Source organism: Urocampus carinirostris, chromosome 10, assembly GCF_059441175.1.
Source record: "Urocampus carinirostris isolate Australia breed hairy pipefish chromosome 10, RoL_Ucar_1.0, whole genome shotgun sequence".
Classification (NCBI taxonomy): domain Eukaryota; kingdom Metazoa; phylum Chordata; class Actinopteri; order Syngnathiformes; family Syngnathidae; genus Urocampus; species Urocampus carinirostris.
Window position 1 is genome coordinate 36,126,978 of NC_142358.1, and position 16,062 is coordinate 36,143,039.

Sequence of the window (16,062 nt, forward strand, 5' to 3'; positions counted from 1 at the left end):
CTATGATGACTTTTGCACCAAATGCAAAATTGCACAACCCTTACGATACCAACTGTATTACGATACCAACTGTATGTAACATCCTACATGCCGACATTTCTTGTGTACCGTATTTTCCGCACTTAGGGCGCATCGGGTTATAGGGCGCTACAATGGGAACGTCGACAAAAACAGTCAGATGATTCAGTCCAACTGATTACCCCCTTAACATTCCCAAAGTTTGCAAAGAAGCAAATACGTGTCGTAGACACGTGCGGATGCGGTGTCCGTACGATGTCACTCAAATGCATCGTTCCATCATTCGGAAGGTTAAAGTCTTGGGATTCAAGGAATGCCAACCATTCCTTAGTTTCTATTTTCTTTTTCGCTCGCAACTTTACGGTGCATATGACAATAAACACTTGGAATTGAGTTTAATTCACTCAACTCATCACAGCAACATCAAGATCGTTCTAAAACAAGATACCGGGAAAATATAAAGCCGCATAGCTCACCTAAGTTCTCACGTTCAATAATGATACGCAACCATGGTCTTCTTACAACCGTGAGTGTAGTAAATCCAGGCGAGTAAAATATTTACAAATACAGACTAATGAACCATGTTTCTTTATGGCGTAGTTTAGCAAGCTTGCTATTCAGTCATCTTTTTCGGCCAATTGCAGGGTTTGTTTTGGCCCTCTAGCCTATCCGAGGCTCCGAATAACTTCAGCCAATAGCGATCGATTTAACGGATGATTGACACATCAAATGGTCAGCTTTTGAAAAAATTTAAGACTTTTAGGTGCGCCTTATAGTGCAGAAAATACGGTAAATATCATGTAAATTATAACTATAGCCTTATCCTCCTTGTTTTATAACCTTATCTTCTCTGTTCCTTTATCTTCTTGGCTTTTTACCTCACTGTGACTGTGTGAAACTGGAGTGTCATGCCCAATTTCGTTGTCACAATATGTTAACCCATTTTGTAACAATGACAATAAAGGTCTATTCTATTCTATTCTATGTTTTGTCTTTGCCGTACCCAAAAAAAACATCCAAATGATGTTTTGAACGCAAAGACTAAACAATCCATTCCAAGCAAACCCGAATGAATAAAAACCCAATGGCGTTAAATCCCGATTTGACAGCGGCCACTGCGGTAACAAATTGCATCACTTTACCTTCAAGCTTAATTACGCCGCCGCTCAAATTGTCCCCTGACGACCGTAACTAATCAGCGATGTCGGTTTGGAGGTGCATCAAATTACCATCAGGAATCCTTAAGCGCTTTCCCTCAACCGGGTTCTCTCCATCTCAGTTCTGCCCACTTGCATTAATACTGCACGGAAATCATAGAAATTGCATATTTCCCTTCGCGTTTGAATGCAAAGCACTCGAGCGAGAGTGGATTTGGAGAGTTTTGCGAGTGCCACAGAGGTGGAGCTCATTTGCGTGGCTACAAAATAGGCCCGAAAGCGCCTGGAAATGGACATGTGTGTGGGCGGACGCTGGGTAAAGGAGCTTTGAGGTAGGCGGCAAAAATGGGCTCATCTCATCTCATCTCATTAGCCGTACCGCTTATCCTCAGTAGGGTCGCGGGGGGCTGGAGCCCATCCCAGCAATCATTGGGCAGTGGGCAGGGGACACCCTGAACTGGTTGCCAGTCAATCGCAGGGCACACAGGGACAGACAACTCATTCGCTCATTCACACCTAGGGACAATTTGGACCGGCCAATTCACCTGAAATGCATGTCTTTGGAATGTGGGAGGAAACCGGAGTGCCCGGAGGAAAAGCACGGGGAGAACATACAAACTCCGCACAGAAAGTCTGGAGCTGGATTTGAACCCACGACAGGTTCCCATGACATGAACTGTGCCGCACAAGCGCTAACCACTGCGCCGCCGTGCTGCCCATCAAAAATGGGCTTCCATAGGAGAAAGTCAAAGTGACTAAAGTATGAATGAATGAAAACTTTTATTTCGAACATTAAAATAAAAACAGGACAGTTCGAATCTCGGCTCGTCCGTGTTACATGTCGAAGTGTCCTTGGGTAAGACACTGAACCCCTAATACCCCCATTAAGCAGGTTAGCGTCTTACATGGCTGCAATACAAGGCCGCTATTGGGAAATGTGAAGCACACTGTAAAGCGCTTTGGGAAGTCATTGACTTGAAAAGCGCTATAGAAATGCAGATCATTTCATTTTCAAAAACAATGAGTCAAAAACAAAATAATGTCACATAACATGTTCGAAAAGGGATGCTTATTTTCCCTCCCCTTTTATCTTCCCTATTAAATACATTTTACAAATCCTCCTTTCCTCTTATGTCTAATACAGTGGAACCTCGGTTTTCGAACGCCTCTCAGTTCGAACAAATCGGTTCTCAACCCAAAATTTTGAGAAATTCTTGCTTCGCTTTTCGTTCAAAAAAATCGGAGTTCGAATGCCGGTACGCTAGGGTGCGATGCTGAGCGGCGTACAGGTAGATTGCCCCCACCCCTCATGAAGAACTGTTATGACGTGCGAGCGCACTTCTTTTTGCTTTCGCTTTAGATATCGGTGAACGGAGTGTTTTAGCCCCTAATTATGCCTCCGAAGGTCGGTGCAAGCAGCAAAGTTGCTATAGGTGAAATAAGAAAAATAGTGCGTACAACTATTGCATTTAAGAAAGAAATAATAGCAAAATATGAAGAACGTGTGCGAGTTTCCCTTCTTTCGACGGAATAGAGCATGGCTTATGCAGACCTTCACAAAGGTAAGAAATCCTATTCATAATTCTCTTCTTTATCCTTTAACCGCTCACCACTTTTTGTGGCGACCCGGGTGCTAAATGACGTGTAAACGACCTGATTTTTTTAGTTGTACGGAAGATTAGGCTAACGCGAACGTACGATTGGCCTGGGTTAGCTTCATGTTTACGTTCATGGTAAGCATTCAGGGTGTTGGAACGGATTAAAACGATTTTACATTACTTTTAATGGGAACAACGATTTTCGGTGATCGAACAAATCGGTTTTCGAACAGGGTTCTGGAACGGATTATGGTCGAGAACCGAGGTTCCACTGTATAACAAAATCTCATGGATATACTTATTACATAGGTCAGATATCAATAGTAATAATTACAATAATCACATATTTTATACACTAATCTTCGTAATACCCATCCCTCAACGTCATAATGCGCCCAGTTACCAAATGTCACTGCGGCACCAATGATAATAACAACAATAAAAATAAACATAATATTTGTAATAACAGTTCTGATATAATAATAGCAACAATAACAAAAAGTTAACCATAGTTTTAAACGCGGTATTTCCAATCTCCCTCATATCCCATTTTCTTCATCCCTGTATTTCGCCAGTAATGCTTTTTTTGTATTTAAATTTGAACACATGGATAGTTGGACATTGTTTGATCTCATCTTGTAAATTATTCCAAAGTTTGACTCCACACACAGACACACACATACTTTTCCTGGTTGTTCTCACCTTTGGGATTTTTACAGGCCCTCAAGTTATAATTTCCCTCTTTCCGAGTGAATCATTTTTGTATGTTTTCTGGCACTATGTTTTTGTTGACCTTAAATAACAGTTTTATTAAATCATCCAATTTTAATCATTTGGACTGCATGAATAAAATATTGGTATGATCCCAATATCCTACCCTGTGTATGGTTGTTATTGCACGTTTTTGAAGGATAAAAAGGGGCTGTAGTGAACTTTTGTAATGATTGCCCCAGATTTCTGCACAATATGTTAAGTATGGCAGAACTAGAGAACAATATAATAAACACAATGCATTGTAATTTAAAATAAATTTGGCTTTATTAATTATTGAAATGCTTTTAGATACCTTAGTTTGTATGTGTCTGATGTGTGTTTTCCAACTTAATTTATTGTCTATTATGACCCCTAAAAACTTAATTTCTGATACAATGTCTATTGCAACACCATCCATTTTTACTTCTAAATCTTGAAAGTGAGTGTCTATGGGAGCCTAGGAGTGCCAAAATGCAATAAAATCAATAGGGAGTACATACAGTAATCCTTTAGTAATTGGGGACCAGAACTGAGACTGAGAGTATACAACTATACCACGTATGCACACAGGAAGCAACAAAATAAAGTAATTAAACTTAGGAAATTAATTAATTAATGCAATCTTAAAATATATTATGATTAAATATATGTAGCAATTCATCTTGAATACAAATTGAAATAATGCGAAAATATTAATAGTAAAGTAAAGCATCAGATGTTACTGATAAAATAGAATTTAGGCCATTTTAGATCTATTTTTACTTTTGTAATATGAATACGTACATATTTTAAATTCATAAAATTAGAAAGATAAGACCTAAAATTAGCGATTTTGTCATCAATGGAAAACATTTTTCGGGTCCTACATGTGAATTTTTCATCCAAACTTTACAATGTCTTTTGGGAAAAGAAAACAAGTATTTGAACACCCTGCTATTTTGCTATTTCCCCCAATTAGAAATCTTGGAGGGGTCTGAAATTTTCATCGTAGGTGCATGTCCACTGTGAGAGAGATAAACTAAAAAGGAAAATCCAGAAATCACAATGCATGATTTTTTTTTAACGATTTATTTGTGTGATATAGCTGCAAATAAGTATTTGAACATCCCTCTATTTTGCTATTTCCCCCAATTAGAAATCTTGGAGGGGTCTGAAATATTCATCGTAGGTGCATGTCCACTGTGAGAGAGATAAACTAAAAAGAAAAATCCAGAAATCACAATGCATGATTTTTTTTTTATGATTTATTTGTGATACAGCTGCAAATAAGTATTAGAACACCCACGTATCATGAAGAATTCTGACCCTAAAAGACCTGTTAGTCTGCCCATTAGAAGCCCACCTGCACTCTGTGTACCATCCTGAATCAGATGCACCTGTTTGAGGTCGTAACCTGCATAAAGACACCTGTCCACCCCATACATCAGTAAGACTTTAACTTGTAACACGGCGAAGACCAAAGAGCCGTCCAAATACACCAGAGACAAAATTGTAGACCTCCACAAGGCTGGAAAGGGCTACAGAACAATTGCCAAGCAGCTTGGTGAAAAAAGGTCCACTGTTGGAGCAATCATTAGAAAATGGAAGAAGCTAAACATGACGGTCAGTCTCAATCAGAGTGGAGCACAGTGCAAGATATCACCTTGTGGGGTCTCAATGGTTCTAAGAATGGTGAGGAATCAGCCCGGAACTACACGACAGGAGTTGGTGAATGACCTGAAAAGAGCTGGGACCCCTTTTTCCAAGGTTACTGTAGGTAATACACTAAGACGTCATGGTTTGAATCATGCGTTGCGCAAAAGATTCCCCTGCTTAAACCAGCACATGTCAAGGCCCGTCTTAAGTTTGCATGTCATGGGAGAAGGTGTTGTGGTTAGATGAGACCAAAATGGAACTTTTTAGCCATAATTCCATTAGAGGAAGAATGAAAAATACAATCCAAAGAACAACATGCCTACTGTGAAGAATGGGGGTGGTAGCATCATGCTTTGGGCGTGTTTTTCTGCACATGGGACAGGAGGAGTGCACTGCATTAAAGAGAGGATGACTAGGGTCATGTATTGTCAGATTTTGGGGAACAACCTCGTTCCCTAAGCCATCTTCCAACACGACAACGACCAGAAGCACACAGTCAGGAAAACCAAGGAGTGGCTCCGTCAGAAGCATATCAAGGTTCTAGCATGGCCCAGCCAATCTCCTGACCTGAACCCAATCAAAAATCTTTAGAAGGAGCTCAAACTCTGTGTTTCTCAGCGACAGCCCAGAAACCTGCGTGATCTAAAGAAGATCTGTGTGGAGGAGTGGGCCAAGATCCCTTATGCAGTGTGTGCAAACCTGGTGAGAAACTACAGGAAACGTTTGACCTGTAATAGCAAACAAAGGCTACTGTACCAAATATTTATTTTCTTAGGGGTTCAAATACTTATTTGCAGCTATATCACACAAATAAACGGTTAAACAAAATCATGCATTGTGATTTCTGGATTTTTCTTTTTAGTTTATCCCACAGTAGACATGCAACAATGATGAAAATTTCAGACACCCCAATAATTCTAGGTGGGAGACATAGCAGAATAGCAGGGTGTTCAAATACTTATTTTCTTCACTGTACACAGATCGAGAATCTGTGACAGTGTTAGAAATTTACAATCATGACAGGAAGAAGTGTTGCATATTTACAGTCAAGTCATGTTTATTTGTGACGCTGCACAGACCATAGACTATTACAAACCACAGACTATTATTACACTATCCCCTGATCTAAAACCTACATGAGGGCAAGGAAAAACTCAAAAACCTCAGGATGAGTCAAGTCAAGTCATGTTTATTTGTATAGCCCTTAATCACAAAGAGTCTCAAAGGGCTGCACAGACCACAGATTATTACAAACCACAGACTATTATTACACTATCCCCTGATCTAAAACCTACATAAGGGCAAGGAAAAACTAAAAAACCTCAGGATGAGTCAAGTCAAGTCAAGTCATTTTTATGTGTATGGCCCTTAATCACAAAGAATCTCAAAGGGCTGCACAGACCACAGATTATTACAAACCACAGACTATTATTACACCATCCCCTGATCTAAAACCTACATGAGGGCAAGGAAAAACTCCAAAACCTCAACATGAGGAACATGAAGAAACCTTGAGAATGTCAAGAAACGGACCGGGAAGCAGGAAGTCGGAACTCATATGCGTAGACGATCTGTCACTTTAATTAGGAAATAAAAGTTGTCCAACACACAAACGGACCAAAGACAAAACAAAACTGGTTTAAAGGCAATCAAAATTACAAACTAGGCATTACTCGGATCAAATGGGCATGAACAGGTCTTCAACAAGGTAAAGCAATGGTCTGGCCACGGGCAGTCCCAAAAAGTTAAGTACTCCAAAATCAATCAGTCCAATGCGTCTTAGCCGGTGTCAAGGGGCGGGGCCAGCTGGGCGCCCTGACAACCGTGCAGGACATGACAGAGAAGGGAGCTTCGATTTTTTTCTACATTTGTTTTCGAGGAAGACACAATAAATGTCATATTTTTTTAAATTATAAAATAAAGAAAATCGCAGTAACAAAAATGTAGCTATATATTGTTTTTGTTCTTTTTAAATCGTTTGATGGTATTTTATTTTGTAGTGATTCGTGTTTTGTTGCACGCTTCATCCGTCCCACACACACATTGCATTCATTTGATATGTTTTCCTACCGTGCATCTGCCCGATTGAATCCAATAATTGGATTGAACGCAGATCGTCAGTTGCGTGGAAATGATCAACCGACAATCTGCATTCGTGAATTATTATTTCGACTCCCCCTAACCCCCCCCCCCCCCATCTAAGAATGAATTTGCCGCTTTTGGATTAAAGCTTTGTAAATGTAATCTGGTATGAAAGCAATGGTTGGAATGCATTATAATCCGGCTCGCAACAGTAATAAAAAAGATCTGTCTGAAAGCATTTTCAGGATGAAGGGGGGGGTGAGAGAGAGAGGGGAGGGTGTTATCTTATAATAGTAAAAAAAAAAATAGATATATAGAAAGGTGCAGCGTGTTCTTCGGGTAAGTCATTGTCGGGCAGAATGTACCGAGAGATGTTTTTTGTGTCGTAATAAGTCCCGAGGATGAGGATACAGGTGCATTATTGCAGCAAAACATGTTTTTCATTTGTGCATACAACAGCCTTCAGGCCACTTTTCTTTTTGAGAGAAACACTTCCCACACTTTCTCTGACAATTCATAACAGAATTCACCAAAATAAAATACTTTTAGGGCAGCACGGCGGCGCAGTGGTTAGCGCATGTGCGGCACAGTTCATGTCTTGGGAACCTCCCGCGTGGGTTCAAATCCAGCTCCAGACTTCCTGTGCGGAGTTTGTATGTTCTCCCCGTGCTTGCGTGGGTTTCCTCCGGGCACTCCCAAATTCCAAAAACATGCATTTCAGGTGAATTGTCCAGGTCCAAATTGTCCCTAGGTGTGAATGAGCGAGTGAGTTGTCTGTCCCCGTGTGCCCTGCGATTGGCTGGCAACCAGTTCAGGGTGTCCCCTGCCCACTGCCCGATGATTGCTGGGATGGGCTCCAGCACCCCCGCGACCCTACTGAGGATAAGCGGTGTAGCTAATGAGATGAGATGAGAAAATACTTTTACTCAAGAAATCTTAAAGTAGGTTTAAAGAATAAATGGGTGGTTTAGGTTATTAAGTGTTAGTAAACACGACCACCAACTATTTTCCACCCAAATTATTTTGAGTATTTGCCAGAAACAATGTAGAAAATATAATACATCAAATTGTGAAAGGAAATAGAAAAATAGTACTTAAAAATATCTAAAATGAGGAAAAATATGTTGCAAGCTTCTATAATTGTCATGATGACTGATTAATTTAACCCAGGGGTGTCTAAGTCATTTGAACTCGGGGGCCACACGATAGAACAAACATTCTGTCGGGGGCCGGACGAGTAGATTAAAGAGAAAGAAAAAGAGAGATAAAGAAATAAGAGAAAGAGGGAGGGAAAAGGAGAGAGGGTGGGACAAAGAAAGAAAAAGACAAGAGGGAAAGAGCGTTAGAAACAAAAGATAAAAAGTTGTGAGAGAGGGGGAAAGAAAGGGAGCGGAAGAAAGAAATCCAAAGAGAAATAGAAAGACAGAAGGAGAGAAAAGAGAAATCAAAGCGTGAAGGGTATTAAGAGAGAAAGAGAGAAAAGGAAAAAAGGAAGTAAGAGCAAAATAGGTTAAAAGACACAGAGAGAGAAGGAGACAGAGGGCAACAAAGGATGAGAAAAAGAGAGACACAGAGAGTGAAAGAGACAGAGTGGGAGAAAAGGTGTGGGAGAGAGAGAGTTAGAGAGAGAGAGAGAGAGAGAGAGAGAAAGAAATTCAAAGAGAAATAGAAAGACAGAAGGAGAGAAAAGAGAAAACAAAGTGTGAAGGGTATGAAGAGAGAAAGAGAAAAGAGAGAAAAGGAAAAAAGGAAGTAAGAGCAAAAGAGGTTAAAAGACACAGAGAGGGAAAGAGACAGAGTGGGAGAAAAGGGGTGGAAGAGAGAGAGAGAAATAAAAACAAGTTAAGTGTCTTTGTGAGAGGCACCTGGCTTTGGCAACATCAAGTGGACATATTTCAACCTGCAGCTTGTTTTTTTCTTGCGCTTCTCCGAGTGTTGTCTCGCGGGCCGGATTCAATCCCTGAGCGGGCCTGATTTGGCCCGCGGGCCGCCTCTTTGACACCTGTGATTTAACCTGTGCCCGCTGGTTTGGCGCCAGCCGCTGCTGGCTTCCTGATTGGTTCCCCGTCCTACTTAAGCTCAGTCCTCTCACTCGCCTGTTGTCAGTCAGTCAGCGAACCTCTGTTTCTACAAGGCAAGCACTTTGACTCTGACTCCCGTCGGTCCCGCTTTTTGCACCAGTTTTCCACCTGTCCGTTCCTGATTTCTCCGTTCGTCTCCGGCTACGACCTGTTTTTTTGTACCCCGACCACGTTTTGCTCTCCCATCCCGGCTTATGACTTGTTTTTGATCCCGACCACATTTTTGCTCTCCTGTCCCGCCTATCGACCTGTTTTTTTTCCGTCCTTGACACCACGATCTCCCGCTCTGGAAGATCCACTTCCCGCGTCCAGTGAGCACCGGATCACGGGCGCTGCCCTTCCTCTTCTATCCCAATAAACTTGTGGTCAACTTTACGCATCTGGGTCCTAATTCTGTTCTGGTCGTAACTATAATAAGAAAAAGCTAAAATGAAAAAGGATAAAAAAAAATTAAAAAGAGCAAAATGGGTTAGCCTTATCAAATAAGTCTGGTAATTTTCTGTATTATTTTTCTTTGTTTACTTAAAATGAACTGTAAAAAAAATAGATCACAAAATTGCAATTTATATTTAAAATTATTATTAGAAACATATTTCTAAAAATCCTTACATTTTCAAAATGATCCTAAAAGACATTTTTTTTTGTCTTAACTAAAAAATGTAAGTGCATTTACTATCCATCCATCCATCCATCCATCCCAGCTATCTTCGGGCAGTATGCAGGGGACACCCTGAACTGCTTGACACTTTGACAGGAGCAAAAAACGTTATGTGTTAATATTTATTCTCCGAATTACATTGAAAAATGCAAACGTTAGAACCATATTGTTTTTTTCCTCAGAATCGAATTCAATTAGGCAAAGTTATCTTATAGGTTAGCACAGGTGTCAAGCAGGTGGCCCGCGGGCCGGATCAGGCCCGCTCAGGGATCGAATCCGGCCCGCGAGACAACACTTGGAGAAGCGCAAGAGAAAAACAAGCTGCAGGTTGAAATATGTCAACTTGATGTTGCCAAAGTCAGGTGTCTCTCACAAAGACACTGTTCTTGTATTTATTTTTTTCTCTCTCTCTTTCTCTCTTTCTCTCTCTCTCTCTCTCTCTTTCTTTTCCACCCCTTTTCTCCCACTCTGTCTGTCTCCTTCACTCTCTGTGTCTCTCTTTTTCTCTTCCTTTGTTGCTCTTTGTCTCTTTCTCCGTGTCTTTTAACCTCTTTTGCTTCCTTTTTTCCTTATCTCTTTTTTCTCTTTCTCTCTTCATACCCTTTGCGCTTTCTTTTCTCTTTTCTCTCCTTCTGTCTTTCTATTTCTCTTTGGATTTCTTTCTTCCTCTCCCTTTCTTCTCCCCCTCTCTCACGACTTTTTATCTCTTTTGTTTCCCACGCCCTCTCCCCCTCTCTCTTTTTCTTTCTTTGTCCCGCCCTCTCTCCTTTTCCCTCCCTCTTTCTCTTATTTCTTTATCTCTCTTTTTCTTTCTCTTTAATCTACTAGCGATTCATTAATATCTGCTGCTTTTATTGTGAAGTGTTTTTTTGATGAAATCTAAATGCCATGTTGGATTTTGTAGTAGTATATCTATCACACGATTGTATTTCCATAGGGAACCATCAGAGTCTTTCGCAAGTCTCAGATGGCTTTTCAAATGATACAAATTGCTCTCGAACAGGGGTCTCCAATGTGGTGCCACCGGGCACCAGAGTGCCCCCTAAGTACAGCTAAGGTCCCCGCAGAGCTCTTCTAAAAATAGCTTACTAGTGCTGGGTCATTGAGATTTTCCAATTAAAAAATTGTTATAGTGGTTGACAGCGTCTATCTAACCCAGGGGTGTCAAACTCATTTTAACTCGGGGGCCACACGATAGAACAAACATTCTGTCGGGGGCCGGACTAGTAAAGAGAAAGAAAAAGAGAGATAAAGAAATAAGAGAAAGAGGGAGGGAAAAGGAGAGAGGGCGGGACAAAGAAAGAAAAAGAGAGAGAGGGAGAGAGCGTGAGAAACAAAAGAGATAAAAAGTCGTGAGAGAGGGGGAAAAGAAAGGGAGAGGAAGAAAGAAATCCAAAGAGAAATAGAAAGACAGAAGGAGAGAAAAGAGAAAAGAAAGTGTGAAGGGTAGGAAGAGAGAAAGAGAGAAAAGGAAAAAAGGAAGTTAAAGCAAAAAAAGTTAAAATGACACAGAGAGAGAAAGAGACAAAGAGCAACAAAGGAGGAGAGAAAGAGAGACACAGAGAGTGAAAGAGACAGAGACAGAGACAGAGAGTGGGAGAACAGGGGTGGAAAAGAAAGAGAGAGAAACAAAGAATTCCAAAGAGAGATAGACAGAGAGAAAGAGAGAAGGAAAGAAAAGATAAGGGGAGAAAGAGAGAATGGGAAAGCAAGAGAGAGAGAGAGAGAGAGAGAAAGAGAAAAAAGATAGAGAAAAGAAAAAACGTAAGAGAGACCAAAAGAAGGTCTAAAGACACAGATAGAGAAAAAGACAAAGGAACGAAGAAAGAAAAAAAGAGAGACAGATAGAGTTAAAGATACAAAGATAGAGAGTGAGAGAAAAGGGGAGGAAGAGTGAGACAGCAAAAGAGGGAGAGATAAAGAGAGGAGAGAGATAGCAAGAGAGAGAATGTGAGAAAAGAAAAAGGTAAATAGAGAAATAGTAAGATAAAGGGAAAGAAGAAGAGAGAAACAAAGAAATCCAAGGAGAAATAGACAGAGAGAAAGAGAGAGGGAGAGAAAATAGAAGGAGAGAAAGAGGGAAAGAGAAAGCAAGAAAGAGAGAGAGAGAGAAAGAGAAAAAAGATGGAGAAAAGGAAAAAAGGAAGAGACCAAAAGAAGGTCTAAAGACACAGATAGAGAAAAAGACAAAGGAACGAAGAAAGAAAAAAAAGAGAGACAGATAAAGTGAAAAATACAGAGATAGAGAGTGAGAGAAAAAGGGAGGGAGAGTGAGACAGCAAGAGAGAGAGAGAGAGAGAAGGAGAGAGAGAGAGAGAGAGAGAGAGAGAGAGAGAGAGAGAGAGAGAGAGAGAGAGAGAAAGAGAGAAAGAGAGAGAGAGAGAAATACAAGTACAGTGTCTTTGTTCGAGGCACCTGGCTTTGGCAACATCAAGTTGACATATTTCAACCTGCAGCTTGTTTTTCTCTTGCGCTTCTCTGAGTGTTGTCTCGCGGGCCGGATTCAATCCCTTAGCGAGCCTGATCTGGCCCGCGGGCCGCCTATTCGACACCTGTGATCCAACCCTACTTCCATGAATGAATCTGGCAATAACACAGTAGCAAAATAGTGTTAAATTAAAAGAACTTAATCAAAATAATTTTTAAAAAGTGATGTTTAGGAGAATTGATAGAACGTGTGGTAAGGAGTCGAAAAAATTAAAATTTTGAAATTATATGTTGAAATTGTTCAACATACGGACTGTGTACAACATACGGAGTGCGGGCCCCAAGTGGTCCCAAAGATTTTTTTGTCTGGTCCGAATTTTTTTAGGTTTTTTATTTGAAATTCGATAAATGAAGGAGTGAGAAGTTTAGGAAAAACATAATTGAGTGATTTTGGATACGTTAATTCAAGATAATGGCAGATTGATACCGAAAAAGATCAAATATTCCTGTTTTTAGTTCAAAATTGGTAAATTAAGGACTGGGAAGACTAGGAAAAATCTAAGAGCGTGAATTGGAGTAGAATAATTTGAGATAAGGACATTTTTATACAAAAATATAAAAAAAAAAATTCAAACTATATGGAAGAAAAAATGTATTGATGGAAATACAAATGAGTAAGACAACTCGTCCGGGGTGCGGTAAAGGACAGATAGGCGCTTTGTATGGCTGACTCCCTATCGGTGTGTGAGTGTGTGTGTGAATGGAGTAAGATTCTGAGCTGAGGATTTTTTCACGAGAAGCAGGATCCGGACACAAGCCGGCACAACAAAATAAGGTAAGCAGAACCTGCTCTGTCGAACATAACATGAAAAATTATTAATCGTTACGAAAAGTAGTTCTCAGCTTGAAAAAGGTTGGACACTACTCTACTAGAAGATACCGTACATTATCCATCCATTAAATGCACCGTTTTATCCTCAGTAGGGTCACGGGGTAGCTGGAGCCCATCCCAGCTATCTTCGGGCAGTGGGCAGGGGACACCCTGAACTGGTTGCCAGCCAGTCGCAGGACACACAGGGACAGACAATTCGCTCGCTCATTCACACCTAGCGACAATTTGGACCAGCCAATTCACCTGACATGCATGTTTTTGGATTGTGGGAGGAGGAAACCCACGCAAGCACAGGGAGAACATGCAAACTCCACACAGGATGTTTGATCTCATGACCTCAGAACTGTGCCCCACACGCGCTAACCACTGCGCTGCCGTGCTGCCATTAGAAGATACTAATGGGACAGTTTTCAGGGTACAAGGTAGTGGACAATAATGCAATCCAGTATTGTCTTACCCGATGTCACCTCGACGGCGAAAACAGCCAGATACCCGAGCAGCCAAGGTCCAAAGTTCATCTCCGAGCCGGCACCAAAACTCGGAATCCAGAATCTTCTGTTTTTGGAGCTTTTCCAAGCCTCAGCTGGATGATCTCAAGCGAGTGAAATCAGCCCCCAACAAACTTTACTGTCTCTCCGATGGAGCTCCGTCCGCTGCAGCATCATCATCTTCAGCAGCATCAGGACCGGAAAATCGGCAACGTCCTCACGGGGACTCAGAACTGGATCTGGACCGGACACACAAAGGGAAAGGTGGCTGAGATTCGACGTGGAGTAGGAGAGCCCGTTTGGCGGTCTGAGCTCCGAGAGGCGCACTCCGTCTGATGCCTGACACAAATCCTCGGCAAGCTCCGCTCTTTAAAGGGACAGACACCACATTTGTGTGTGGCTGAGATCCCGACTGTGAAAAAAAAACAATCCCCCTTTGTTTGTTTGCGGTATAATAGCCCGCTAAAGCTCTTAGCGAAATAACAGCGAGGACACGGCAAAGACAATAAAACGGAGCTCCGGCCAAACCGGGAGGGGGCCGGGAGTCATTTTTAGAAGCGTGGGGGCTGGAAGCTATTTTAAGAACACTGATTTAAAATGATGACGGGGAATTGGTAGGCTAACACGGTTTTGGTTTTAGAACTGAAGACAAGGGATGCGAAAATTGGATTTGAATGCAGCATACAAATGCTGCTATGTATATTCAATAGTGTAATAACTAAAAACTTCAGAATAAAATCGTTTTCCCCAGTGATTTAGGATGTAGTATCAGCAGGGTTGGGTAGGGTTACTTTAACTGGATTACTTTCAATTACTTTTGGATTACTCCAATACCAAATATGCTAATAAAAGACAAAAGAAACGAAATATGAATAAAATTACTACATTTTGTGCAGGCTTGGGGAGTAACGGAATACACGGAACGGCAAAAATGATGTCGGCAAGCTGTTTGGATTTCTTTTCATTTTGTTTCCGTCGCATTTTATGTTCGTTCTGCCGGAGATCAAAGAGATCAAAGCCAGGAGAGAAAGCTTACCACGTGTTGCGAGTCATCATTTTATTCATATTTAGTTTCTTTTGTCTTTTATTAGCATATTTGGTATAGGAGTAATCCAAAAGTCATTGAAAGTAATCAAGTTAAAGTAACCCTACCCAACCCTGGTCGCATTTGATGTTCGTTTTGCCGGAGATCAAAGAGATCAAAGCCAGGAGAGAAAGCTTACCACGTGTTGTGAGTCATCATTTTATTCATATTTAGTTTCTTTGGTCTTTTATTAGCATATTTGGTATTGGAGTAATCCAAAAGTCATTGAAAGTAATCCAGTTAAAGTAACCCTACCCAACCCTGGTCGCATTTGATGTTCGTTTTGCCGGAGATCAAAGAGATCAAAGCCAGGAGAGAAAGCTTACCACGTGTTGTAAGTCATCATTTTATTCATATTTAGTTTATTTTGTCTTTTATTAGCATATTTGGTATAGGAGTAATCCAAAAGTAATCGAAAGTAATCAAGTTAAAGTAACCCTACCCAACCCTGGTCGCATTTGATGTTCGTTTTGCCGGAGATCAAAGAGATCAAAGCCAGGAGAGAAAGCTTACCACGTGTTGCGAGTCATCATTTTATTCATATTTAGTTTCTTTTGTCTTTTATTAGCATATTTGGTATAGGAGTAATCCAAAAGTAATTGAAAGTAATCAAGTTAAAGTAACCCTACCCAACCCTGGTCGCATTTGATGTTCATTTTGCCGGAGATCAAAGAGATCAAAGCCAGGAGAGAAAGCTTACCACGTGTTGCGAGTCATCATTTTATTCATATTTAGTTTCTTTTGTAGGCAGCACGGCGGCGCAGTGGTTAGCGCATGTGCGGCACAGTTCATGTCTTGGGAACCTCCTGCGTGGGTTCAAATCCAGCTCCAGACCTCCTGTGCAGAGTTTGTATGTACTCCCCGTGCTTGCGTGGGTTTCCTCCGGGCGCTCCGGTTCCCTCCCACGTTCCTAAAACATGCATTTCAGGTGAATTGGCCGGTCCAAATTGTCCCTAGGTGCGAATGAGCGAGTGAGTTGTCTGTCCCCGTGTGCCCTGCGATTGGCTGGCAACCAGTTCAGGGTGTCCCCTGCCCACTGCCCGATGATTGCTGGGGTGGCTCCAGCACCCCCGCGACCCTACTGAGGATAAGCGGTTGCAGCTAATGAGATGAGATGAGTTTCTTTTGTCTTTTATTAGCATATTTGGTATTGGAGTAATCCAAAAGTAATTGAAAGTAATCCAGTTAA

The 16,062-nt window shown here is 41.2% G+C and overlaps 1 protein-coding gene across 3 annotated transcripts in view; it reads right to left on the minus strand.

Moving 5' to 3' along the window:
• Positions 1-14,202, minus strand: part of LOC148358841 (roundabout homolog 2) — a 199,556-nt gene extending 185,354 nt beyond the window's left edge. For all 3 annotated transcript variants that reach the window (XM_088345220.1, XM_088345219.1, XM_088345218.1), the window contains exon 1: positions 13,759-14,202. In XM_088345220.1, coding sequence (XP_088201346.1) covers positions 13,759-13,819 — 61 coding nt within the window. In that variant the 5' untranslated portion in view covers positions 13,820-14,202. The remainder of the gene's footprint in view (positions 1-13,758) is intronic.
• Positions 14,203-16,062: the final 1,860 nt, after the last annotated feature.